Source organism: Eubalaena glacialis, chromosome 18 (assembly GCF_028564815.1).
Source record: "Eubalaena glacialis isolate mEubGla1 chromosome 18, mEubGla1.1.hap2.+ XY, whole genome shotgun sequence".
NCBI classification, from domain to species: Eukaryota; Metazoa; Chordata; class Mammalia; order Artiodactyla; family Balaenidae; genus Eubalaena; species Eubalaena glacialis.
Window position 1 is genome coordinate 50,872,243 of NC_083733.1, and position 27,930 is coordinate 50,900,172.

At 39.1% G+C, this 27,930-nt stretch overlaps 1 protein-coding gene across 1 annotated transcript in view; it reads left to right on the forward strand.

The window, feature by feature from the left end:
* TDRD12 (tudor domain containing 12) overlaps nucleotides 1–27,930 on the forward strand; it is an 82,631-nt gene that overhangs the window by 27,871 nt on the left and 26,830 nt on the right. The window contains exons 7-21 of the mRNA XM_061172803.1: nucleotides 1,270–1,459; nucleotides 1,928–2,017; nucleotides 11,372–11,469; nucleotides 12,912–12,988; nucleotides 15,844–15,924; nucleotides 17,344–17,404; nucleotides 17,747–17,854; nucleotides 20,344–20,529; nucleotides 22,139–22,295; nucleotides 22,778–22,905; nucleotides 24,287–24,478; nucleotides 24,723–24,851; nucleotides 25,746–25,863; nucleotides 26,467–26,606; nucleotides 26,740–26,960. Coding sequence (XP_061028786.1) covers nucleotides 1,270–1,459; nucleotides 1,928–2,017; nucleotides 11,372–11,469; nucleotides 12,912–12,988; nucleotides 15,844–15,924; nucleotides 17,344–17,404; nucleotides 17,747–17,854; nucleotides 20,344–20,529; nucleotides 22,139–22,295; nucleotides 22,778–22,905; nucleotides 24,287–24,478; nucleotides 24,723–24,851; nucleotides 25,746–25,863; nucleotides 26,467–26,606; nucleotides 26,740–26,960 — 1,976 coding nt within the window. The remainder of the gene's footprint in view (nucleotides 1–1,269; nucleotides 1,460–1,927; nucleotides 2,018–11,371; nucleotides 11,470–12,911; nucleotides 12,989–15,843; nucleotides 15,925–17,343; nucleotides 17,405–17,746; nucleotides 17,855–20,343; nucleotides 20,530–22,138; nucleotides 22,296–22,777; nucleotides 22,906–24,286; nucleotides 24,479–24,722; nucleotides 24,852–25,745; nucleotides 25,864–26,466; nucleotides 26,607–26,739; nucleotides 26,961–27,930) is intronic.

Here is a 27,930-nt window from a genome sequence, read left to right on the forward strand (position 1 = left end):
CAGGGCTCGAACCCGTGTCCCCTGCATTGGCAGGCAGATTCCTAACCACTACACCACCAGGAAAGCCCCTCATTGTGGTTTTGATTTGCATTTCCCTGATTATTAGGGATATTGAGCATCTTTCCTTGTACCTGTTGGGCATCTGTATGTCTTCTTTGGAAAAAAGTCTATTCAGATCCTCTGCCCATTTTTGAGTTGGATTATTTGGGGGTTTGTTTGTTTGTTTGTTTGTTGCTATTATTGTTGTATGAGTTCTTTATGTATTTTGGATATTAACCCCTTATCAGACAAATGACTTATAGATATTTTCTCTCATTAAGAGTCGTTGGTGCTTTCCTTTGCTGTGCAGAAGCATTTTAGTTTGATGTAGTCCCACTGGTTTATTTTTGCTTTTGTTGCCTTTGCTTTTGGTGTCAAATCCAAAAAGTCATCTCCAAGACCAGTGTCAAGGAGCTTATCACCTATGTTTTCTTCTAGGAGTTTTATGGTTTCAGGTCTTATATTCAAGTCTTTAATCCATTTTGAGTTTGCTTTTGTATATGGTGTAAGAACGTGGTCCAGTTTCATTCTTCTGCATGTGGCTGTCCAGTTTTCCCAACACTGTTTTTTGAAGAGACTGTCATTTCCCCATTATATATTATTGACTCCTTTTTCATAATTTAATTGACCATATATGTGTGGGTTTATTTCTGGGCTGTCTATTCTGTTCTATTGATCTATGTGTCTGTTTTTATGCCAATACCATACTATTTTCATTAGTATCTTTTGTCCATTTTAAAATTGGTTTTGTTTTCTTTATATTCAGTTTTGAGAGTTCTTTATGTATTCTGGATACACGTCCATCCAGATATATTATTTAAAAATATTTTCTCCTTTTCTGTGGTTTGCCCTTTACAGTATCTTTTGAAAAGCAGACATTTAAAATTTTGATAAAATCTAATTTATCAGTTTTTTCTTTTATGATTTGTGTTTTGTCTTCACCCTCTTCCCAGATCTTTGCCTTGCAAAGTCATGTTAGTTCTCAAGCACTTTCAAATAGACGTTTTTTAGATTTTGTACCGTTTCTTACTGTTTTTCTTATCAGGAAGGTTGGTCAGAAGTATCTAGTTCACCATTACTAGAGCAGAAGTCAAGAGATAAATTTCTATCAAATTATGTTCTATAAAATAATTTTTCTGAAGATTGAAATTTTCGGTTAAGTTTGGCCTATTTTCTGAACAGTCACCTGAGTATATTTGTCTTATTCATGAAATGTTTAAAATTATACAGGTTTGTGTTAACGATGATCTGGTTGCAAAGAACTTTGCTTGTTATGTGTCACCCACGGAGAATAAAAACCTTGATTCTTTAGAGAAACCAAGATTGAATATAAAGTCAGCATCCTTTTCCAGTAAACTCAATCCAGCACTTGCTCTTTGGCCAATGTTTTTGCAAGGAAAAGATTCTCAGAGGATGGAAAGTGAGTGGATTTCACCAATATGTTTCTCTTAAACTGTCTTATTTATAGGAATCTTAGTGTATTGATATAAATTGTTGTACAGACTTTTCCCCGTATGGAGGCAGAGACTTCGACTCTGAATTTAGTATTTGAATTTTAATCCTGGTGAGTTTGTTAGAAGTTTTGAGGTTCTAAAAGAGCTGCTGCAGTTTGTTTTTATGAGAACAGGATAAAAAACTATTGTCAATTTCTTATTAACATGGAGTTATATTTTCAGAAGTCCATATGTTCATAATTTAAAGATATTATCAAAACAAGGTTTTGTTTACTGTTTTAGATACTTTTAAAAAGAGCCATTTATTAGCATGAAAATATGAGAAGAGTCAGTCACGGACAATGGAAACAACTTTAAATGTTTCTCTCTACATCCACTTTTGTATTTTGGGTTTTATTTCATGCTTTAACCCTGAAACGTATTCTTTCTGTCAGAGTCAAGTGGTTTAACTTTTCTGGCAAAGTCTCTCCAGCATCCGTGGCCCAAGGGTGTCGGTGACCTCGGGCCAACCGCTAGGATCCTGGGTGAGTTCTCTTTTGCTCCATTTCATAGGCAACGTAAAAGAACACTCTTAACTATCTAAAGATTGTAGGGGTTGTTTAGAAGGGCTGTGGTAATTCTCTCTCTTTCTCCCTTAATTTAATGGAATCAATTTATGATGTAGATGCTGACAAAGATAATTTGCCTTGCAGTCCATAGGATTTTACCATAACATAAAGAACATAACAGGCACTTGTTCATGTGTAGGACTGATTTATTGCAGCCCATCCACAGGCCAGTGATTATTATTTGTCTTCAGAATACACATATGGGTTTATTATTGATTTTTACTTTAAGCAATAGGATGCATAAAAATAAGAAAGAGGCGGGGGCTTCCCTGGTGGCGCAGTGGTTAAGAATCTGCCTGACAATGCAGGGGACACAGGTTTGAGCCCTGGTCCGGGAAGATCCCACATGCCGCGGAGCAACTAAGCCCGTGCGCTACAACTACTGAGCCTGCTCTCTAGAGCCCGCGAGCCACAACTACTGAGCCTGCGCTCTAGAGGCCGCGAGCCACAACTACTGAAGCCCGTGCACCTAGAGCCCGTGCTCCACAACAAGAGAAGCCACCACAGTGAGAAGCCCGCGCACCGCAACGAAGAGTAGCCCCCACTCACAGCAACTAGAGAAAGCCCATGTGCAGCAATGACCCAGCGCAGCCAACAATAAATAAATAAATTTATAAAAAAAAATAATAAGAAAGGCATTTATGAAATCAGAAATATCCAGTCTTTAATTCCATATCTCCAAGGTATTTAATGAATTGGATTTGTTGGGCAAGGGTGAAACATGCCAGCCACTCTGATGCTTGGCTAACCCTCTGTGGTGATTCCTCTGTGATCACTCTTACATTGGGTGTATGTATACCTATTGATATTTCAGATATATCCATTGTAAACTTCAAGTAAAGTAAAGCTTCAGTCAACTAAAATATTCCGTGCATCTTAAATTTTTAAAATTACCTTGGTAATGTTGTTCATCATAGAAAAATACAGGTAGTTTTAAAAGCCTGTCACCTTTGATGTACCTACTTATTAAAATTTTACAGTTTTTTTTTCCCAAAGTTTTCCAGATGTGAGGGTGTGTCTTACAGAAATGGGATCCTGCTATACCTACCTCTTTGTAGTGGTTTTTCACTTCTTTCTAGGTCAAATGCATCCAGTATAACCTCTCTGAGGTGAGACTCTGTCAGTCCACTCCCTCCTCTGTGGCACCGGGAGGCCTTATTCCCTCCTGCTGAGTTGGGCCGATGGGCTCTCCTTGTGCAGAGTTTGTGTGGTGGATGTTGGCACATGTGGCCTCCACCCATATTCTGATGTGCCTCCTGTAGGGGTCCCAGATGGGAATTTCTGCTGAGAGGAGCCCATTACTAATGGGAATATGTTATTTCCGTCTGTGTTTTTTCCATTTCCACAAGAGCAAGAAAAATACCAGGTACTTAGATCGTGTTTAACCACTGCACAGCTTTCCGTTGTACAGACATATTATTTCAAGTAGCCCCAGATTGCTGGGCAATAATTGTTTCCTACTTTTCTTTATTACAATCAGTGTTGGAATGAACTCTGCATATCTTTGAAAAGGAAAAGGTTGATGGTAAACAAAAGAAAGCTAATGTGAGATGTGACTGGATTATCATGTAAGAAACAAAATTATTAGATGTTACTTATTCAAGCAAAGATTTCCTTTTTCTTGTTAATTATTGTGAGGAGCTATTTCAATTATATTTTTATTAAGTTTTGATACTTCTTGAAGTTGCCTTATTTTTTCAAAAATCAAAGTGTAGTACTTTTTAATACTTGGCTAAACAAATAGTATAGAAAGGCTGTAATGAAAAATAATTTTCTCTTGTCCAGCTTCTTCTCACCCAGGCCCCTCCCTAGAGGTAAACCGTTTATTTTTTCTTAGCTATTTATCTTGGCAGTTATCTTTAAGTTTTAAAATATTTATGATTATTTTACTCTGCCCAGGCTTATGCATTCTAGACCTTGTCCTGACTTCTGCGGCAGGTTAGCTCTCACACCCCCGTTCCACACATCTTCGGTCCTCAGATACTCAGGAAGTGCCTACTGTGTGTCAGGCACTGTTCTAGGATTCATCAGAAAAGGAATCAAAATCTGTTTTCCTGGAGTTTACTTACATTTTCTCAATAAAACTTTTATTTTAGAATGATCACAAACTTCGAGAAAAGTTGGAGAGCATTACAAAGAACTTGATTTTATCCTAAACCATTTGAGAATAAGTTGCCGACTGGAACGCCCCAGCTCTCTCCAATACTTGAGTGTGTTTTTCTTAGAAATAAGGGTACTCTCAAAAATATTCAAAGTACAACCCATCTAAATCAGAAATTAACGCTGATACATTGTGATCATCTAACCCTCAGCTACCATTGAAATTTTGCCAGTTGTCCCACTAATTCCTCTGTGGGAGAAAGATGCAGCTCAGCACCACTTGGTGCAGTTCCCGGTCTCCCTCGGTCTGCAGCAGTCATCAGTCTTCCCCGGGTTTTCCTGACTGTCACACTTTTGAAGATTATGGACCAGTTATTTTGTAGAGTGTCATCAATTGTGGCAGATGATTTCCTGTTTCCAATTTCATTGATTCTTGCTCTGATTTTTATTCCTGTTTTCTGCTCACTTTACATTTAATTCGCTGTTCTTTTCGAGTTTCCGAAGGTGGAAACTTATATTATTAATTAAAAATTTTTCTTCTATTCTGATATAAACATTTAATGATATCACTTGCTCTTTACTGCTTTTGCTGAATCCCACAGATTTTGATAAGTTGTATTTTTATTTTCATTTAGTTAAAAATATTTTAAAATTTCTCTTGATTTCTTCTTGATCCATATATTATTTAGAAGTGTGTTGTTTAATCTCCAAGTATTTTGGGATTTTCCAGCTATCCTTTTGTTATTAAGTTAGTTTAATTCCATTGTGGTCTGAGAGCATACATTGTACAATTTCTGTTCTTTTAAGTTTATTTAGGTGTGTTTTATGTGGTCTGTCTTGGTGTAAGTTCCATTTGAGCTTGAGAAGAAGGTATAATCTGCTGTAGGATGAAGTAGTCTGTAGATATCAATTAAGACCAGTTGATTGGTGGTGCTATTGAATTCAGCTGTACTCTTAACTGATTTTCTGCCTGCTGGATCTGTTCATTTTTGATAGAGGGGTGTTGGTGTCTCCAACTGTAACAGTGTTCTCATCTATCTCTCCTTGCAATTCTATCAGTTTTTGCCTCACGTATTTTGATGCTGTCTTGTTAAGCACATACACATTAAGGTCTGTAATGTCTTTTTGAAGAATTGGGTCCTTTATTATTTTATTTATTTATTTACTTATTTGGTTGCTCTGGGTCTTAGTTGCAGCAGGCGGGCTCCTTAGTTGTGGCTCAAGGGCTCCTTAGTTGCAGCACACAGGCTTAGTTGTGGCATGTGAACTTAGTTGCCGCATGCATGTGGGATCTAGTTCCCTGACCAGGGATCAAACCCCAGCCCCCTGCACTGGGGGCACAGAGTCTTAACCACTGCGCCACCAGGGAAGTCTCTGGGTCCTTTATTATTATATACTGCTTCTATCCATAATTTTACTTGTTCTGAAGTCTACTCTGTCTGAAATTAATACAGCTACTTCAGCTTTTTTTTTAAGCTATAAATTTTTTTATCAAGGTATAGTTAGTTGATGTACAATACATATAAGTTTCTAGTGTACAACATAGTGATTCACAAGTTTTAAAGTTTATACTCCATTTATAGTAATTATAAAATATTGGCTGTGTTCCCTGTGCTGTACAATATATCCTTGTAGCTTATTTATTTTTTATGTAGTAGTTTGTACCTCTTAATCCACTACCTTTTTTTTTGTACCTCCCCACTTCCCTCTTGCCACTGATAACCACTAGTTTGTTCTCTGTATCTGTGAGTCTGTTTCTTTTTTGTTATATTCACTAGTTTTATTTTTTTAGATTCCACATATAAGTGATATGATACAGTATTTGTCTTTCCCTGTCTGACTTATTTCACTAAGCATAAATCCATCCATGTTGCTGCAAATGGCAAATTTTCATTCTTTTTTACAGCTGAGTAATATTCCATTGTGTGTGTATGTGTGTGTGTGTGTATGTACACACACACACACACATATACACCACACTTTCTTTATGTTTATGAACACTTAGGTTGCTTCCGTATCTTGACTATTGTGAATAATGCTGCTGTGAACATTGGGGTGCATGTTTCTTTTCAACTTAGTGTTTTTGTTTTCTTTGGATATATACCCAGGAGTGGAATTGCTGGATCATATGGCAGTTCTATTTTTAGTTATATATATTAAAGACCTTTTGTTTCCTTTGCCTTAGGAGACAGATTCCAAAATGAAATATCGCCTACTGTATTGTGCTGTACAGTAGGACCTCATTGCTTATCTATTTTTTGGGGGGGGGGTGGTGCCACAAGGCTTGCAGGACCTTTGTTTCCTGACCAGGGATCAAACTCGTACACCCTGCAGTGGAAGAGCAGAGTCCTAACCACTGGACTGCCAGGGAGTTCCCTGTTTATCTATTTTATATATAGTAGTTTATATCTGCTGCTCCCAAACTCCTAATTTATCCCTCCCTCCCCCTTTCCCCTTTGGTAACCATAAGTTTGTTTTCTATGTCTGTCAGACTGTTTCTGTCTTGTAAATAAGTTCATTTATCATATTTTAGGTTCCACATATAAGTGATATCATATGATATTTGTCTTTCTCTGCATGACTTCACTTAGTATGATAATCTCTAGGTCCATCCATGTTGCTACAAATGGCATTATTTCATTCTTTTTTATGGCTGAGTAGTATTCCATTGTATATATGTACCCCATCTTCTTTATCCATTCGTCTGTCAGTGGACATTTAGGTTGCTTCCATGTCTTGGCTATTGTAAATAATGCTGCTGTTAACATTGGGGTGCATGTATCTTTTCGAATTAGGGTTTTCTCCAGATACACACCCAAGGGTAGGATTGCGGGATCATATGGTAACTCTGTTTTTAGTTTTTTAAGGAACCGCCATACTGTTCTCCATAGTGGTTGTACCAATTTACATTCCCACCAACAGTGTAGGAGAATTCCCTTTTCTCCACACCCTCTCCAGCATTTATTGTTTCTGGACTTTTTAATTCTGACAGGTGTGAGGTGATATCTCATTGTGCTTTTTTTTTTTTTTGGCTGTGTTGGGTCTTTGTTGCTATGCGTGGGCTTTCTCTAGTGTGGCGAGCAGGGGCTACTCTTTGTTGCGGTACATGGGCTTCTCTTTGAGGTGGCTTCTCTTGTTGCGGAGCATGGGCTCTAGGCACACAGGCTTCAGTAGTTGTGGCTCATGGGCTCTAGAATGCAGGCTCAGTAGTTGTGGCGCACGGGCTTAGTTGCTCCGCGGCATGTGGGATCTTCCCAGACCAGGGATCAAACCTGTGTCCCCTGCATTGGCAGGCGGATTCTTAACCACTGCCCCCCTAGGGAAGTCCTTCATTGTGCTTTTGATATGCATTTCTCTGATGATTAGCGATGTTGAGCATCTTTTCACGTGTCTGTTGGCCATCTGTATGTCTTCTTTGGAGAAAAGTCTCTTTAGGTCTTCTGCCCATTTTTTAATTGGCATGTTTGTTTTTTGATGTTGAATTGTGTGAGCTGTTTGTATATTTTTGAAATTAAGCCCTTATCAGTCATGTTGTTTGCAAGTATTTTCTCCAGTCTGTAGGTTGTCTTTTGTTTTGTTGATGGTTTCCTTTGCTGTGCAGAAGCTTGTAAGTTTAATTAGGTCCCGTTTGTTTATTTTTGCTTTTGTTTCCTTTGCCTTGGGAGACTGACCTAAGAAAACATTGCTAGGATTTATATCAATCTCTGTCTTTTATTTGGTGTATTTAGACCAATACCGTTTAAGGTGATTATTGATTTAGGTGGATTAATATCTACCAAACTTGTTACTATTTTCTATTCATTCCCTTTGTTTTTGTTCTTGTCTTCCACTTTTTGTCATTTGTAGCTTTAATTTAGCATTTTGTGTGATTCTGTTTTCTTTTTTAGCATATCAGTTGTACTTCTTTTTTCACTTTTCTGAATGGTTGCCTTAGATTTTGCAATATACATTTACAACCAATCCAAGTCCACTTTCAAATAACACTATACCTCTTTACGGGTAGTGCTAGTACCTTATAATAACAAAGTATTCCTAATTCCTCCCTCCTGTCCATTGTATCATTGTTATTCATTTCATGCATTCATAAGTGTACATAGGTGTGTGTATAATTTATGTATATTTATATATTTTTATATGTATATGCATAAGTAATTAAATACATTGTTGCTATTATTTTGAACAAACTGTTATCTATTACATCTATTTTCAAAAAGAAAAAATTTTAATTTGCCTTCACTTATTCCTTCTCTAATGTGCATATCCTCAAGCTCAAAGATTCTTTCCACAGATGAGTCCAGTCTACTAATAAGCCCATCAAAGGTATTCTTCATTTCTGTTAGTGTTTTTGATCTCTAGCATTTCTCCTTGATTCTTTCTTAGAATTTCCATGTCTCTGTTTATATTACCCATCTGTTCTTGCATATTGTTTACTTTTTCTATTAGAGCCCTTAGCATATTAATCATAGTTGTACTAAATTTCTGGTGTAATAATTTCAACATCCCTACTGTGTCTGACTCTGGTTCTGATTTGCCCTATCTCTTCAAACTGTCACCTTTTTTGCTTTTCGGTATGCCTTGTAATTTATTTTTTTGTTTAAAACCAGACATGATATACTGGGTGAAAAGTAGGCCTTTAGAGAGATGGTTGTAAGATGTAGAGGGAGGGTAAGCGGTCTATAATGCTACGATTAGATCTCCATCTTTGCGAGCCTGTGCCCCTGGGCTGTGACCTTCACATGTGCTTTTCAGTCCTCCACCTCTCCTGCTTTAGGGGGGACAGGATGGCTGGAGGGGGTAGATAAGGTAGAGTGGGGTATTTCCCCTCCCCCAAGGCAATTAGTCTCTGGTAAAGCCCCAGTAGTTTAGGCTCTGGTTAGTTTCTCCTGAGGCCCAACCTTGTTGAGAACAGAATGTGCTGGCATATTTCAAATTGGTTAATTTTCCCCTCCCCTACTGGCAGCCCCAAGGGGATTTTTATATGATCTTCACTATGAGAACCTGGTAGAGTTCCAGTAGGTAAGATTCACAAAAGTGTTGGGGGCCTCCTGGAATTGTTAACTTACTTTCCCACCCTGAGCCTCCAGGAAATGGTCAATTACAGTTCAGATTTTCCTGCTCCAGTGCTGGTTCCTGTGGAGATTTCTGCTGACATCAGTTGTGATTCTCTGTTTCCCCCGTCTGTCTCTCCAGTTGTAGGGGGAAGAGGTTTGCCCTGCAACCTCATTTTTTAGGTCAGATCTAATAAGAGTTGTTATTTTTCAGTTGGATTAGCTTTTTACTTATTGTTATGATGGAGTGGTGAATTCCAAACTCCTTACATGCTGGAGTCAAAACTGGAAGTTAAATTGAGTTTTGAAATGTAAGATTGGTAAATATAAGATTACAGCATTTATTTCTTCATAGAGATTCTAATCGCTTTTCTTTTTCCTGCTTGTATTATCTATCTTTATTGACTCCTTAAGTTGTTCCAGATTCTCAGTTGGGTATTATATATCTGTATGACTTGAATCTTTTAAAATTTATTAAACGTATATTATGACCCAGAATATGGTCTCACTTGGAAAAGGCTGTGTGTGTACTTGAGAAGAACGTATGTTCTGCTGTTGTTGGGGAGAGCGTTACATAAAGGTCAGTTACGTCATGTTGGTTGATAGTGTTGTTCAGGTCTTCTCCGTCTTTATTGATTTTTTTTGTCAACCAGTCTATCAACTACTGAAGGAGGGGTGTTGATATCTCCAACTTTGCAATTGTTTTATTTTTGTCTCCTTTCAGTTCTATCAGTTTCTGTTTCATGTATTTCGAAGATGTTACTTAGGTACGTGAAAGTTTAGAACTTTTATGTCCTCTTGATGAATTGATCTGTGTCATTATTAAATGACACTTTTATCTCAGATAATATTCATTGATCTGAAGTCTGCTTTGTCTCAGCTGGGGCTGTCATCTGAAATACATAGAGTGGCCTTTCCATGTTGTTGCTTGGGCTTCCTCACAGCGTGACGGCTGGGTTTCAGAAGTGAACATCAAAGAGAGCAAGTCATAAGTACATGATGTTTTTGTGGTCTAGCTTTGGAAGTCACATAACACCCCTTCCATGTCTACAAGCCCACCCAGGCAATCGGGAAAGGAGTATGAGCCCATCTCTCCGTGGCAGAAGTGTGAAAGTCACATTGTAAGAACAGCATGTGTTGGGAGTCACGTTGTGACCTTCTTTGCAAAATAGATTCTGCCAAGTTGGGAAAATAAATTATGGTTAATTTTTAGCCATTAAAAGAATTTTTAAAACATTTTTTAATAATAAGGGTTGAAACAAGATTTTTAAATTTAATCCCCTCAAGTAAAGGATAACACAAAATCCTATTCCAGGGCTTCCCTGGTGGCGCAATGGTTAAGAGTCTACCTGTCAGTGCAGGGGACACGGGTTCGAGCCCTGGTCCTGGAAGATCCCACATGCTGCCAAGCAACTAGGCCCGTGCGCCACAGCTGCTGATCCTGCGCTCTGGAGCCCACGAGCCACAACTACTGAAGCCCCCGCGCCTAAAGCCCGTGCTCCGCAACAAGAGAAGCCACCCCAATGAGAAGCCCACACACTGCAACAAAGAGTAGCCCCCGCTCACCACAACTAGAGAAAGCCCGCGCACAGCAATGAAGACCCAACGCAGCCAAAAATAAATAAATTAAATTAAATTAAAAAAAAATCCTATTCCATAACAATTTTATATATTAAGGTTTTACAATAGTACTTTTTTTAGTATAATCCTTTTTTTTTTTTTAAGTTTTTTTTTTTTTTTTGGGCTGTGTTGTGTCTTTGTTGTTCTGTGCGGGCTTTTTCTAGTTGTGGTGAGTGGGGGCTACTCTTGGTTGCGGTGAGCGGGCTTCTCATTGCAGTGGCTTCTCTTGTTGCAGAGCACGGGCTCTATGCACCCAGGCTTCAGGAGTTGTGGCTCGCGGGCTCTGGAGCGCAGACTCAGTAGTTGGGGCGCATGGGCTTAGTTGCTCCGCGGCATGTGGGATCTTCCCGGACCAGGACTTGAACCCATGTCCCCTGCATTGGCAGGCGGATTCTTAACCACTGCGCCACCAGGGAAGCCCTAGTATAATCCTTTTTGTCCTATTTTCTATTTATTAATAACACTTTCTAAGATAATTTTTATTACTATTTGTATTTTGCAGATACAGCTATAAAGTGTAATATGGATTCATTGAGAGATTCACCCCAAAAAAAATCAGAAAAGAAACAACAGTGCATCTCCTTAAAAGATGTAAATAAGGTGGTCTTTTTAAATGTTCATTAAATATAAAGTTCATATAATGTTCATTTTAGAATATTCTCCTTTAAAATCTACTAGGAACCAAAAATATGGCTATGATAGTTTCATTCATGAAAAAATATAAGTTTACATGTTTGCTCTGTTTCAAAAGAACAGGGTAACTCCAGCTCCTCCCTTGTCAAGTCCTTGTTCTTTTTTTTTTTTTTTTTTAACTTTAGTAGCGTAACACAACAAAACTTTATTTTGCAGTCATACAATATGCGTTCTTGAAGCAGGGGGGATGTTCTGCTCCATATAATCCTTACTCAAGGACCTGGGTTCATCACCTAGAACATCATAATCGTAGTGGTGGGGGATGAGGGGAAAAGAGAATTATGAACCTGCTATAAAGTCCTTCTACCCAAAAGTGACACATGTCACTTCTGATCACTTCTGATTATGTATCATTGGTTAAAGCAAGTCATATGATCATGTAACTGCAAAGGGTCATAGAAGTACATTCCTGCTGATTAGCCAGAAGGAGAACTGGAAATAATTAATGAGCTGCAATGTTTACTATTTTCTCCCAGAGATATTACTAAGTGAAAAGAAAAAGCATGCTTTATTCTTCATGTTAAAAAACATGTTACATATACTATATACTCTTGAAATGCATTGGGTGTTTCTGCAAGTCCATGTTGAAAATAAGGAGATAGCTCTAGGTAGGCATAGAAAACCTGGGTGGTTTAATTTTCTTGAAGGCTTAATTTTCACTGTATATGATTTTGTATTTTATGTATTTCATACCAGATGCATGTATTATCTACTAAAAACATGTATTTAAAAACAAACAAACAAAAAAGGCATGCCCTTTGACCCTAAAACAAAGGGCAGTATAAGAAATTTACCTGAATTTGCTTTCCCTTGAATAAAATGATGTAAGGGTTTCCCAAAAGGAATATGTGAGTCCGGAAGAGACTTTTTAAAAATTACTTAGATTTATAAAGATTTAGTAATCATGGCTTATAAATAAAATTTCCAAGTGGGAGACACTTTTAAACTCAAATCCTTGTTCTTGGCTTACTGACCACTCTACAAAATTGGGTATTTATTCTCATTTTAACAAGGGTGTAAAAATCTGGAATTATGGGACACTCTGATAGTTAAGGTCAAGTCTAACCTGTCCCTCCAGGTCTTTTGAAAAGACAGGTGAAAGTAATTCCAGGACATTTTAAATACTGATTATATGAAAAGGCAGCTGCCTGCTATTTGGACATTTCAATCTAGTGGTTATAGCAGTGGCATAATCACCCAGCTCTCCAGTTCTTGGTCTCTTCATGTCTGTGTTGCCTGAATGTTATCTGGGATGGTTGTCTATGAGAATAACTCCCATGGAATTTTGGTTCCGCAAGAATGTATATCATGTTAGCATAATTATTCTTTTTGAAAAAAATTTTTTACAGTGTGTTGAATCTTCAGTGTATTGGCCAATGAAAAGAGGCATAACCATATATGCCGATCCAGATATACCAGCAGCAAGGTATGATTTGAAAACCAGTGTAATTGACTAGAGACTTAAGTATAATATTGTTTTATACAGCATTCTATAAGATTGATGATAGAAGAATATTCAATTTCAAAACAAGAATGACCTTGGAAATATCGATTAAACATATATTAATTTAAAATTAAAATGTTTGACAACTGGCTAGCAGCACAGTTGACCAGAAAGTGGTAGTGATTCTCGTCTCCTTGTTACCTTATCAGACAAAGTTGTGTCTGTAAGGCAGGTCCAGTGACGTTGTCTTGATGTAAAGGATGGGTAAATGTGGGCCAGATGGCAGTTCAAGTTGGTGGAAAGCAAAGAATGGTCTGTTATATTTTTGAAGATGAGCATCAAAGACTTTGTTACCCTGTCCTCATCAAGATCCATGTCAGTGATACTAATGAGATTACAGAAAGGATGTATTGTCATGTTATACATTTCACATATAGTGTAAGATCTTAAAATGGGAAGCTTCCATTTCTCCCCTTCTGGACTTTATGCTAGTGTTGTCATACATTTTATTTATACATTTGTTATAAATGCTGGAATCTATTATTGTTTGTATTTAAACAGTGATTTTTCTTTTAGAGGGATTTAAATAAATAATAAGAAAAATTATCTTATATATTTACCTATGTAGTTACCATCCACGCTTTTCACTTTCTGTGTAGATGCAGATTTCCATCTGGTACCATTTTCCTTCTACCTGAAGGACTTCCTTTACTATTTCTTGTATTATGGGTCTGCTGGTGATGAATTCTTTCAGCTTTTGTATGTTTGAAAAAATATTTTAGCTTCATTAAAAAAACAAAATCTTTGCTAGGATAGAATTCAAGGTTTACATTTCTTTTTCCCTTTGTTTTAAAGGTGTTGCTCCACCCTCTGCTTGCTCATATTGTTCCCAGTGCAAAGTCTACCATCCTCGCTTTTCTTTGTTCCTCTGTTTGCAGCATGTCTTTTTCCTCTGCTTTTAAGATTTTCTCTTTATTGCTGGTTTGAACAATTTAATTATTGTATCACATGTCTTGGTGTAGTTTTGCTCACGTTTCTTATGCTTGGGGTTCATTAGGGTTCTTCATTTGTAGGTTTCTGTCTTTTCATCAAATTTGGGAAGTACTCAGCTGTTATTCTACAAATATTTTTTCTGCACTCATCTCTTTCTGCTCTCCTTTTGAGACTCTTATGAGACAAATGTCCCTGAGGGTCTGTTCATTTTTTCAACCTTTTCTTCTTGCTGTTTGTCATATTAATAATTCTGCTGATCTATGTTTAATTGACTCTTCTGTCATCTCCATTTTGCTAATAAGCCCATCCAGTGAATTTTTTATTTGATGTATTATATTTCATAACTAAATAAAATTTTTATTTAATTTTTTTCTAATCTGTATTTTTTGGTTGAGAAGAAAGGAAGGTTCTTATCATTCCGTTCAACAGTGCTCACCTTTCCTTTTCTTATGGAGCATGGTTATCATAGCTGCTTGATAATTCACACTTCTGAGCTGCGCTGGGGTTGGCACCTGTTGATTATCTTTTCCCTCTACAGTCTATCTGATTTTCCTGATTCTTTGTATGTCAAGTAATTTTGAATTGCATTCTGGATATTTTGAATATTATGGTATGAGACTCTGGTTTAGAATCCTCTGAAGAATGTTGACTTTGTTGTTTTTGTTGTTTGTTTTAGCAGGAGGTCATCACTTCCTTAAGGTTCAGACCTCAAGCTGTCTCACTTGCCGTGGGTGGTGATTGCGGCACTGTTTCCAAGTCTTTGGTACACTGTTTTGGGTCTGTTCTGAATATGCTCAACTTGGGGTGAGCGTGGGACTTCTTTGGGGGCCATAAACAGAAATAAGGGATTCCCCCCGCCACCCAGCTCTCTATCTCTTTTTTTTTCCAGGATTTTCCTCACATTCGCCATTTTCTAGATGCTCTCTCTCCCTGTTCCTCTGACCATATAGATGGTTTCTTGTGGAGAAGCTACCATGCAGTTCTGTGTGATTGGGGCTGCTTGTGTAATAAAATAGCAATAGAAATAAGAGAGGAAAAAAGAGGGGGATTTTCCTTGTACAGTCTTTAGACTACTGGGTCCCTATTTCCTGGTTCCTTAGAGGGAGGGAGAAGTTTTCTCTCAGGGTTTTAAGTGACCGCACTGCCATTACCACTGCAGCATGCAGCTCTGTGATCAGAGCTGCCCTTGGGGCAGGGCCAGGAGAGGAAAAGAGGAGAGAAAGTCGGGATTCCTTACATCTTCTGGTTTAAGGCCCTTCTCTGTTCTCTGGCTTGAAATACAGTCGGCCCTCCTTATTCACGGCTCCTGCATCCGCACTGACACAGGTCCCTTGGGTACGGAGGGCCGACTGTACTACACCATCTTCTATGAGCATCCGTGGATTTTGGTATCCGCAGGGCTCCTGGAACCAGTCCCCTGTAGATACTAAGGGATGACGGTAGAGAGTTTCTCTCAGGGTTCTTGATGTCTGCATCTTCAACGCCATTCTGCAACTCAGGCTGCCCTCAGCCCAACACCAAGAGAAAGCCAAGAAACTCTCCATAGCTCTGGTGGCTTTTCACATTTTGACTTCTCTCCGCTGTAGTTGCGTACTTCATCCCAAGTTTCTAGTTGTAATCAGTAAGGAAGAGAGGATGTAGTGGGCTTGCTCCCTCTTGGCAGCCCCAGGACTGTCAAAATGGTTTTCATACTCAAAGGACTCAGTTTCAGTTCTCACAGAATTTACTTAAGTTGAACAGCTTATTCCAGTGGAACTTCTTAAATTTTCTCCCAGAAAATAATGGTATTTTGAGGTTTGGGATAAATGGGTTCAGAAATTATAATAAATGTTTTCGATTTCTAGTGCTTTATGTCAGAAGTCAAATGAGAAACCACTTAGATTGGCTGAGAAGAAAGAACACAATGAGAAGAACGGCTGTGTGAAGTATGGATTTTTTTCTTGGCCTAAATTTTTAATTGAAATAATTGTAAAAAAAATTATAAGCAGGAAGAGTTTAAATATGATTTTATTATTAATTTCAAACCTGCATTCCCATAAAGTAAATAAATACGTATACACACAAGTTAGTTTTTTCTTTTCCATTTACTAGAGTAGATCTTTCTGTTTAAAGCTTTGTTCCACTGTAAATAGTCATTCTCTACCTCCTGTTCCTGATTCTCTGGTCAAGTGAACAGTTATACGAAACAAATTATATATAGTCGATCTTTTGGGGCTGTTGATTTTATATGGGTTGGTGCTTGCTTTCTTCCCAGTTTTCTGATGTTAAATAGATCTGCCACCTGCTGGAGAAACTGTTTAATTATTTGCAGTGTAGAACTTCAGGATTTTTTTTTTTTTTTTTGTCCTGCCAGATTCACAAAGTATTCACTTACAAGGTGTTAACAATAGAGTGATCACTTCATTTTATACTTGTTTAATCCACAAAATATTTTCATACCAATTTTTATGATTTCTTACCCTACTAGCTTAAAAACACTCTTACATTCCAAGTAACTGTGGCTGCTCTGAAACCACCAGAGTGACAAAGTGTTTAAGACACTTCAGAAGTGGGTAGGTTGTACTGCATCCACTAACTGGCCTGAGATGACTGGGGAGAGGGTGTTGACCCTACAGCCATTTTGGTGTCCCGACTTCCCAGAGGCCACTCTGTGGCCCTGTGATGTCCCCTTGCCCAGCAGGAGGTCCTCACCGTGTCCAGGGCCGAGGGCTCTGAAGGCTGCCATGGAGCCCATGGATCCCCAGATCCATGGGGGTGGCTGTTAAGGTACCAGAGTTGACATCCTCTTACCCAGGCATCCCTCCACCTAATACCTGAAAGTTGTGGTGCTACAACAGGTTATTTTCCTTGGAACCAAAGACCTTGCGTTATCCATGCAGCTCATTTCTTTTAGCTACATGCCCTTTACTTAGAACCCACTGGTGAAATGACATCAGTTATTCTATCAGTCTATGGTGGGTTCCAGGGAACCTTGAAGTGATTAAAGATCGAACAGCAAAAAAAGAAGGAGGCAGTGGGTTTCTTAGAAGAAACATGAGATGACCTAGTGATCATGCAGTCTTTCTCCATGTCCAGAGCAAGTGGTCCTGGGATTGGCAGTGCTGTGTCCACAGAGCAGGGCCCGGTGGGGGAGGGAGAGGGGGCAAGCATGAGACTGGCAAGACCCCCATGGCCCCTTATGTAGCAATAGACAAGGCAAAACAGAACAAGCAGTAATGTCATAGCCATGCCTTGGGAGACAGAGTTCATTTTACCTCTATCAAGGAAGCATTAGAAAAATAGCTCCACTGAAGAAATACAAACACTCCTTTTTTCTTCAAATTATCCTTCTAATTATTTTACAGATTATTGCAGTTTCTAAATCCTGATCCTTTGAGAGCCGATGGAATCTCTGATCTGCAGCAGGTATGGCAAACACCCGCAAGAGAAAGAAAACTGTTTACTCTTTAAATCCTTCCCCTTCCTCCCTTTAGATTTGAGATATGAAGAGAAACTCCTTGCATGGAGGACTTTACCTGAAGACATCCTTTTAGAAATTATCTAATGAATTATTGCTTTAGAGACATGGCCCTTTTGGGTAATGGATAATCTTCCTTTTATTTTGGTAATTTTGGTGGGTTTTTATAAGCATATAAACTTAGGGTTTTACATTGAAACCAAACTCTTATATCTTCTTTATTTCCGTAAAGTTCTTGGTATTCTGTGCTAACACCGCAGGACAGAGCCATCTAACATCTGTGTTCTTAGTTGCAGAAGCTGAGGTCGGGCTCCCGGCTGCCCTTGGTCGTTCTGCGGACCAGGGTCGAGCCCTGCTTGTCCATCAACACGGCGCCACTCTCGGCAGACCTGAAAAAGGTGACGGGGCTCAGACCAGACTTGTGAAGGAGTACCGACCTGCTCTGACGTAGAAAGATTTTTAATAAAACAGTTTTAAGTTTGCATTTATATAATTTCTTTGCTTTTGAAATTTTCTTTTAAGATTTTATTATTAATTTCTCATTTATTCTTAAAGTCCAGGTTAACTTCTTATAAGTGAATAATTCTTTTGTGGAGAAACCTAAGTGCTTTTCTGAAATAAGTTTTCAAATGCGCCTCTGAAAAGGGGCTTAGAAAGAGCACAAGTAGTCAGGGAAATTAGAATGTACTTCTTAGTATTCTTTTCAGAATTGCTTTATAGACCTCTGGTTTCACTTAGATCATCAGTTTAGATCATAAATCTTTATCTACTTCCCTCTTGATATTGGAAAAAAAGTAAAAAAAAACAAAACAAAAAACAAAACAAAAACTACAAGGATGAATAGAATGAGAGCGGAGCCTTTATTGGACAAGAAATGTCTACGGGCTTTTGGAAGACAGAAAATAAGCAGCCGAGGATGGCTGACCACCTGAGGAAGGAGTGACATGGGGAGAGCAGTGAACTCCCTACCTTGTTTCCTGAACATCTTCAGCCAGTTTCTCAGGAAGGAGATTGGAGGCTCTGTTTGGAGAAACTGAACGGCCCTAGAGAATGACCTTGCGGTGATGCTGTTTCTGAATCCTCGCAGTAAAAATGCATGCTTGCTGCCTGTCTCCCTGCAGTGATGTGAAGCTCACATGGTGACGAGCTCTGCCCTGCCTGCGGATATAGTCAGCTTTCAGTGTCCTCGATGTGAGCAGACATCAGGGATCCTTGGACATTGGAAGAAAACCTTAACCTAGGGGGAAAAAAAACCAAACTCTGAAAGAAACAATGTAAGGAGGGGAAGAAAACATTAGAAAATAGATATCCTCAGAGGTAAGAGAAGATATTGCTTGGATTTAACAATAATAGGGTGCTATTAAAAAAAAAAAGGAACAGTCAGAGATAAAAAGGGCTCTTAGAAATTAAAAATGCTATAGAAATAAAAAAACAGATATGAGAGGTAAAATAGAAGTTAACCATCAGAAAGTAGAACACAAAGACAAAGAGATAGAAATGGGGGGAAAAGAGAATTTGAGGGTCAATTTGAGGTCTCCTATCTGAGTGGGATTTCTAGAAAGAATGACGGCAGAGGACCGAAAATTCTGAGAATAACACATGGACACTTTCCTTACTTAATGGATATGACTTTCTAAATTATGAGAGTTTGCCGACCGCAGACCCAGCACAACCGAGGAGCAAGAGCGTAGACACGGTGCTGCGAAGCATCTGAGCTGGAGGGATTCAGAGACCATGAAAGCTTCCACGGAGAAGAAACCCATCCCACGGTGGGATCGGGAATCAGAATGACTTCAGACTTCTGCACGGTTCACCAGAGGAGCAGTGACTCCACAATTCTCAGGAGCAGTGACTCCACAATTCTCGTGAAAAGTTATTTCCAGCCTAGAGGTCTGTACTCAGAGCATTACTGAAGTGTAAGGATAGAATGAAGACATTTTCACACGTGCAAAATCTCAAATTTCCTTCCCCTGTACCCTTTGTCGAGAAGCTACCAAAATTTGTTCTCCACCAAACCAAGAAATTCAACCGAGAAAGTTGCAGCAAAAAGGGTGATGTTGGGGCTTCCCTGGTGGTGCAGTGGTTGAGAATCTGCCTGCCAATGCAGGGGACACGGGTTCGAGCCCTGGTCTGGGAAGATCCCACATGCCGCGGAGCAACTAAGCCCGTGTGCCACAACTACTGAGCCTGCGCGTCTGGAGCCTGTGCTCCGCAACAAGAGAGGCCGCGATAATGAGAGGCCCGCGCACCGCGATGAAGAGTGGCCCCCGCTCGCCGCAACTAGAGAAAGCCCTCGCACATAAACGAAGACCCAACACAGCCAAAAATAAATAAATAAATTAAAAAAAAAAAAAAAAAAAGGGTGATGTTGCAGGGGGATCCCAGTCCCGAGTGCAGCTGGGGTTCAGGGCCGGGGGATGAGACCTTCAGAGAGAGGACGGTGCTGATGAGTTCAGCCTGTTGGCAGATCTCATCAGTGTGGCTGGAGAACTCTCCTCTGTGGAACATTTGGGAGGTTTCGATGACAGCGAATTACATAGAAAAATAAGCAAACAAAGGCAAGTTTTTAAAAAACTTTATAAGTGGAGCTGATGCACCAGCAGTTGGTCAGGAGGAGGAGAAGCCACGTCTTGGCTCTGGTGAGCATTAAGCGCCTGGTGCTTCAACAGACTGCCGATTGGATCCTTTCAGTTTGGAGCCCAGAAAAGCAAGAGTCTTTGAGCAGGAGTTTGCCACTGGAAAAGATTCAGGGGGGACTTACTAAGTTAGGTCTTGGAAACTACCAGATTAAGCAATGTATACTCGTTATTGGGGTAAAGTGAGCAATGAGAAGGAGTTTATTAGTTTTCTGGGCTTTATAGTTTTGGTTGTTGTTGCTGTTTTGTAGGCTCTTCAGAGAAATAAGTTTCCGGGCCCCAGCCACACTGAATCTTACTCTTGGCCTCCCATAGCACGTGGCTGTGACGTGGTGGTCATTTCTCATTGTGGAAATGACCCTTTGTTGTACCTTCCACCACTGCTTACGATTTTGCAAACAGGGGGCTGCTACAAGTCATTACCGAGTAGAAATGGAGTAAGTTGAAGACATTTTTGTTTAACAACAAAGTGGATTAAATATTTATTTTAAATTTGACACCTAACCTTTGGTAAAGTTTAAGTTACATTAAAACTGGCAGAACAGAGACCGTCCTATGAGAAACTCTTTTCTCAACACACTCACTGATTCTCTCACACTGATTCTTACCGAGAACCCCTAGTTGTGAGCCATCGGCTGAGTTGGGAGAGTCCTGGCTTTTAGTGATGACTGTACAGTTTATAGGATTATCTCACTGATTCGATTCACCTAATTATCATGGCAAACCCTTGAGATGGTCAGGCCGTGTATTGTTTTCACTATTTTATAGGTGAGAAAATTAAGCTCATGAAAAGTTACTGGTAGAAGTTCTTACCTGCTGACAAGTGTGACAAGAAGTGGGATTTGAATTTAGGATTTCTGTCATCTTGTCCCTATTCTTTAAATTATTTTCACAGAACCCCACACTGTTTTATAATCCCACTTTATTTTTCCCACTCATAAGAATCAGATAATAGCTGAGAAGGATGATGGAAAGGAAAGAAATTGGATGTGAGGGTCAAATAATGGTGAGGGGTTTTGGCTGTTAGGTGAACTGATGTGTATGAGACCCATCTCAGATCTTCTCCCAAGATACACTACAGATGGTTCCATCCCTCCTTATAAGGTGAAAAATAGCAGTACAAAAGACAATTAGAATTTCATCTTAGAAAAGATACTAGTTTATTTTTCTGATTATGCCATGTAGTTTAATGAGTTCTCTTTGGAAATCTGTGTTGGCTATGTTATGATGTATTGACTTAATAATATTAAATGGATACATTTATATCACTCAGTCAGGTAGCAGCTGAGCCCATTGATGAGATGCAGCTTGGGTTGAGATAGACCCCTGGCCGGGCCAGAAAGGAATGTCTAGGTCTGCCCCTTGTGTCCATTCTGCTTTTTCTGCATCTCCAGGGTCAGTCTGCATTTAGGCGGGAGCCCTGGAAGCTGGCGCTTGCCTGCATCTGCATAAAAGAAAGAGGAGACTCATTCTTGTCTTCAATTAATTGAGGGCATGTGTCCAGGAAGGTGTTTGGCAGGCAGATATCGAGAGATATCTGTGGGATAGTGGAGGGCAGGGGTCAGATGGTGCAATAGGGAACTTGATCTCCTAAGGAAGCAATGTTAACCTTTTTCAAGGCCCCTTTCAGGAGGCAGTTCATCCTTGTGCTTAGGAGCAGGAGGTCTGGAGCCAGATTGCCTGGCTTTAAATCCTGCTTCTACTGAATATTAGCTGTGCAGCCTTGGGCAACAAACTTCACCTTTCTGTCCCTTAGGCTCCTCATCTGTGAAATGAGGTAGTAATAGGTCTCACCCTGTAAGGGGACTTTAAGGACTACATGATTTAATACTTGTGCATAGTTTAAGCCCTAGCAGAATCTGAGTCAGTGTGTCTGAATCCATTCTAATGAAATTGTATTTTGACTTTTCTGACCTGCATGACAGTGATGATAGCCAAAACTTATAGTGCTGACTGTGTACAGGGAGATGTTCTGCATGCTTTACATACACTGTCTTTGATTCTTAACCTTTGTCCAAAATTATGTGAATTTATTTGTCTTTGCAGCCTCTGGCAGTCATCGTGTGCCCTGGGTGGAAAAAGGCCCAATTAATTTTTGAATTATTGCGAGACTATAGCGTGTCCTCCAGGCCTGTTCATCCTGTGGTATTAACAATTGGACTCAACAAAGACGAAGCCAAAAATATGAAGCTTCCAAGGGGGTGTAAGCATCCTTTCCAAGCTGTTTGGTTTTCCCTAGAGAACACGGTGGAAGCCTGCTCAGGCAGGCCTGGGAGCCAACACTGACCCCGGGCTTGTGTGATGATCAGCCAGACCTCACTTGTCAATTACCGATCAGTGTAGGTGGTGAAGGTTTACTCTTGGCTTAACATCTGTTTTACTGAGAAAACTAAGTCTTTTCATTCATTTATCAACTATTTATTAAACACTTACTGTTTATTAGCTGTTGACTAAAACCACAGCCTGCCTTTCAGGAGCTCAAAACCTGGTGGGAACACAGGTATTTAGTCAGACAGTACAGGGGCAGCCTGGGCAGGCCTCTTCTCACACCCACCTGAGTACGAAACACAGGGTTTATTTCATTGAAAGGCATTTCTAGAAAGTATGTGGAATCTTAGCAAAGGAAATGTTAGAAAAACCTGTGGAAAATCTAAGGTGTTAACTGTGTTTTCTTTTAAAATGTAGGCAATGTAATTGTTACAACACCACATAGCCTCCTGAGACTTCTCAAGTATCAAAGCTTGTTATTTCTTAGACTCTGTCACCTGATTTTGGATGAGGTGGAAGTATTATTCTCTGAAGCTAATGAACAAGTAAGTATGGCATTTATTTAGATGTCATTACTACTCAGAAATATATATATATTATATATATATATATGTAAAATTAAAGTCTTTTTAGGAGTCAGGAAACGTGTCTAGTTGGGAAGAAGCTGGTTAATCTAAAACATTTTTCCCTTTAACTGCTGTTATTAAGAGGAGAGAACGTTTATCTGAATTTTCTACCCAATGTTGAAGTTCTCTTTGAAGAGCAAAATTTCTTTCCCAGGGAAATTTTCTAAAATAATATTTTTCTGGTTATGTAAGCAATAATTTTATTTTAGAAAATTTGAGAAATAGAGAAGAACACTTGAAAAACCCCAACATCCATAATCTTATGCTCAGAGGTAACCACTGTTACTATTTTAGAGTATTTCTTTCCTTTTTGTAATTCCTGTGTCTATTGATACATATAATTAATAATATCAGGACCTTATTTTATGTATTAGTTTGTAACTTGCATTTCAGTGAACAGCATTGTGAGTATTGCTACTAACTGTTCTCTAGCATGATTGTTACTGGCCGTGTGGTATTGAACCCTGTGGACATAACATAATTTATTTTCTGATTGTCTAATATTTGGACACTTAGCATCATTTGTGTGTACGTGTGTAGCTGAAGAAACATCTTTTTGCACATGTTTTCTTAGGATAAATTCCTAGGAAGGGGATTAATGGATCAAAGGCTATTAATTCTTAAAAGGCACTTGTTGGAAGCAGTGTAACATGAAAATCAGGAGCATTCCTTTGGGAGCAGCAGTGGCCCCAAGGTCAAGCCCAGGCTTTGTTACTTACTGACTGTCTCAGTTCTTATTTGCAAAGCTAGTATCTGGAACACTGCCTTGTTCAGTGGCACTCTGAAAGTGTAGATGGGTTTGCACTCCCTCTGGCAGTGTGCCCTCACTCCACACTGCCTGCACCCCTGGCAGTAGGAGGCCCTCGTCCAGCTTTCTTTTCTAGGCTGATTGTTACACGTGGCATCTGATATGCTTAATCTGTATTTCCTTGATTACTTTGTTAAATTGAGCATTAATTCATACTGGCCATTTGTATCCATTCTTCTAGGAGCTGCTTGTTCATTTTCTTTGCTTGTTTTCTTTCACTGGGATCATCTTTTTCTGACTAGTTTGTAGAAGTTTTTATATAAGGCTGTTCATCCTTTGTTACCCGTGTTGCCTGTATTTACCTAGATGTTTGTTTTAATTTTGTCTGTACATAAACATTTTTCCTTTTTAGTTTTTTCTTTTACTTTCATGTTTAAAGACCTTTCCCACTCTGAGAACAGAAAATATACATTCCTTACCTTTTATGTTCTGTCAAACTAATTATTAGTTTCTTCTGAAATAAAAATGAAATTAATTATGCTGATTTTTTAGATATTTCCTATATTAGGTAACTTTAAAAAAAATATTGAAGTTGAAGAAAGGGAATCTGCCCCACATCAGATTGTTGCAGTTGGAGTTCATTGGAACAGACATGTAGAGCAGTTAATCAAAGAGTTCATGAACGACCCCTACGTTGTGATCACAGCCATGGAGGAGGCTGCCCTCTATGGCAGCGTCCAACAGGTAAAGAGTCCTGGGTGTGTGTGGTGGGGGGTTGGTGAGCACAAGCAAGTAACCTTTATTCATGGCTTAATATTAAAAGATTATAGCATTAATTTCACATACAAATCTGTAATTGTGTATTTAAATTTATATTGCTTTTCTATACCTTCTTTTCTATTAAAATTATGACTTTGCCATAAAAAGTAAAACTGGAGCACCTTGAACATTTTTTAAAAATCCCACTGTTTCTGCATTTCATTACCAGGTGGTACATCTTTGCCTGGAATGTGAAAAGACCTCTACTTTACTCCAAACTCTTGATTTCGTTCCAAGTCAGGCACAAAAGACCTTGATCTTCACCGGTTCTGTAGCTGAAACAGAAATAGTGTGTAAGGTGAGCCCTTCCACACATGAAACGTTCTTACTGCTTGTTTAAACTGTGGTTGAATCTTGAGTCACCAGAGAATTACTTGGGGTAGTTACGTATTTGACAGGGAAATAAAATTTTACAAATTCAGTATCAGTCAGAATGGGCTCTGCCACAGAGCACTGGTGGCAGTAACAAAGGACAGCAGGAGGCCTGACCCTGAGAGGAGGAGCCAGGCGTGTGGGAGGAGCCTTCCCGTGGAAGCCAACGGTCCACAAGGGGAACCTGGCAGAGCATGAAAAGGATCTGGTTCATGAAGAAGTGCCAACATCTTCTGAACCCTCTGTTTAAGAAAATAGAGACGATAATGCTAAAATATATCATCATTTAGCCAGAAAAGCCAAATAAATTGGCTAAAGATTTATTTAATCTAATTGTATATATATTAATGCTAAAGTGTAGAAATGAGGCGAAATACAAAAGAATCAGTAGTGCATCCACCTTTAGCAAAAATGAACTAGCAGGTATAGTGAAAAACAACAGTACCCTCTTGACAATAGTACCATAAATTTCATGTATACGGATACGTATCTCTACAGATAATCTGTGTAGGTAAATATACATACACACAAGTATATATACATGCATATATATGTATGTACACGTTATTTTAAAAGGAAGGAAAATAGTTTTAGCAAAATAATGTGTGTTTCACTGGAGCAAGTTTTTAGATATAAACCATAGAATTTTGAAAATATATTTCTTTAAATTTACAACCATTTCATTCTTAGAATTAGTGGATCAGTGAGGTAAGACCCTCACAGATAATTTTAAATGATTTGTATCGATAATTATTGATGAAAAATTATCTTCAAGCTTATGTTCCTGACTGTGAACTGGCCCCTTTGGTTTCATCTTTAGGTAGTAGAAAGCAGTTCCATATTTTGCTTGAAAATGCATAAAGAAATGATTTTTAATTTAAAAAGTGTTTCAGAACAGTGGAAGAAGAAGTTAAGTTCTGGTTCTCACATTGTATTAGGTAAGTATTTTAATTTCTACTTGTATTTAGAGAAGGCTGAGCTAATAGGAATTATGTCTTCAATTCGTTAATTTATTTACCTCTTCTCCAAATTTCTCGTCATTTCCCAGATTTATTGAGAATGTATTAGTAATGTGAATTTCAAAGTGAAAATTAACCTTGACTAAGATTTTGATACTGAGGTGGAATCCAAGTGTCTCAGGTTCGTAGGCAGCGGCCCTTGGTCTAGCAGTGCTCCCTGCAATTCCAGCTTAAGGATCACTGTCGTATGTATATGCCTATGATGAAGCGTGTCGTAAATGATTGTTAAATTTAATATTGGAAATATAAAAGTCAAAATGTATAAAATAAGTGAAAACCATATGGGCAGCCAAGATTTGTAATAGAGGCATTTTTCGAATTAAAAAGGAGACCACTTTTCTCTGGAATTTAATTACTGGGCTTTGAAATTTTGGGAAAAGAAATGGGAAGGAAGTTTCTTTGCATCTGAAAAGTAAAATGCAGTAAAGAAATGTTTTGAAGTATGGTTCCTGGAATTGTTCTGCAAAGTATGTGCAGTAAAATTCCAGCTTCATTTGAAATTGTCCGAATCCTTTTCTCCAGCCTTAACAGATGATTGCATACCACTCTTGGCCATCACTGATGCCACGTGTGTGATTCACTTCAGCTTTCCTTCCTCGCCAAAAATTTTTGGTGGACGCCTGTATTGCATGTCTGATCGTTTTCAGAGTTTAACTGAACAGGTGTGATTGATTTATATTATCATTTAACATTTCACTGGCATTTTCCACATAATGACAAATTCAGAGTCCAGAAAGTTTTATCACTTAGACTGGTATGGATGATCCACTTCCTTTATTCACCCCCAATTTTAAGGGTTCTCCTGCAGAACAGGGAGATAAAAAAACCAAATCTGTATTGCTGCTGACGGAGAGAAACGCCTGCCATGCAGTTGGTGTCCTGCGCTACTTGGAGCGAGCAGATACCAAGATTCCTTCAGAGCTGTACGAGTTTACCGCAGGGGTTCTGGAAGCCAAAGAAGACAGAAAAGCCAGAAGGCCTCTTTGTCCGTATCTTAAGGCTTTTGGTTTTTGCAAGTAAGCCAGTCATCTTTTTTATAACTGACATGTAACATACAGTAAACTGCACAGATGATAAGTTTACAGCTTGATGATTGTTACATGTGTATGCAACCCATGTGAGCTACTACCCAGCTCTGAGGGAGCCCCTGCAAGATCCCCTCCTGCTCCTTCCCAATGTGCTCTTCCTCCAGAAGTAACCACCCTTATTCTGTCTACCAGCATTGACTAATTTTGCTTGTTTTAGAATTTTATATAAATGGAATTTAGTGTGCTCAATCTGTCAGTACTCTCTGTGGCATTCATCCACGTTGTTGCACGTATCGGTATTTTATTTATTTATTTATTTTGTGGCTCAGAATTCTGTTGTGTGGGGACTTCCCTGGTGGTCCAGTGGTAAAGAATCCGCCTTCCAATGCAGGGGACGCAGGCTCGATCCCTGGTCGGAGAACTAGGATCGCACATCCCGCAGGGCAACTAAGCCCGTGTGCCACAACTGCTGAGCTCACGCACCTCAATTAGAGAGCCCATGTGCCACAAACTGCTACAGAGTCCACACGCTCTGGAACCCGCGCCACAACTAGAGAGAGGAAACCCGCACGCCACAGCTAGAGAGAAGCCCGCGTGCCGCAACGAAGAGCCCGCGCACCACAACAAAAGATCCCAAGTACCTCAACGAAGATCCCGTGTGCTGCGACTAAGACCTGACGCAGCAAAATAAATAAATAAATATTTTTAAAAAATTCTATTGTATGAATATATCATGATGTATATATCCATTCTACTCTTGACGGGCCTGTGAGTTGTATTATATATGAAGCTGCCATGAACACTCTTGTACGTGTCTTTTTCTGGAAATATGCACCTGTTTCTCTTGGGTATATATTATACTCGGGAGTGGTATTGCTGGGTCATGGGGTAGACGTGTGTTTAACTTTGCCAGAGCGGTTGGTCATCTTATGATCCCACCAGGTGTGTGTGAGGGAGT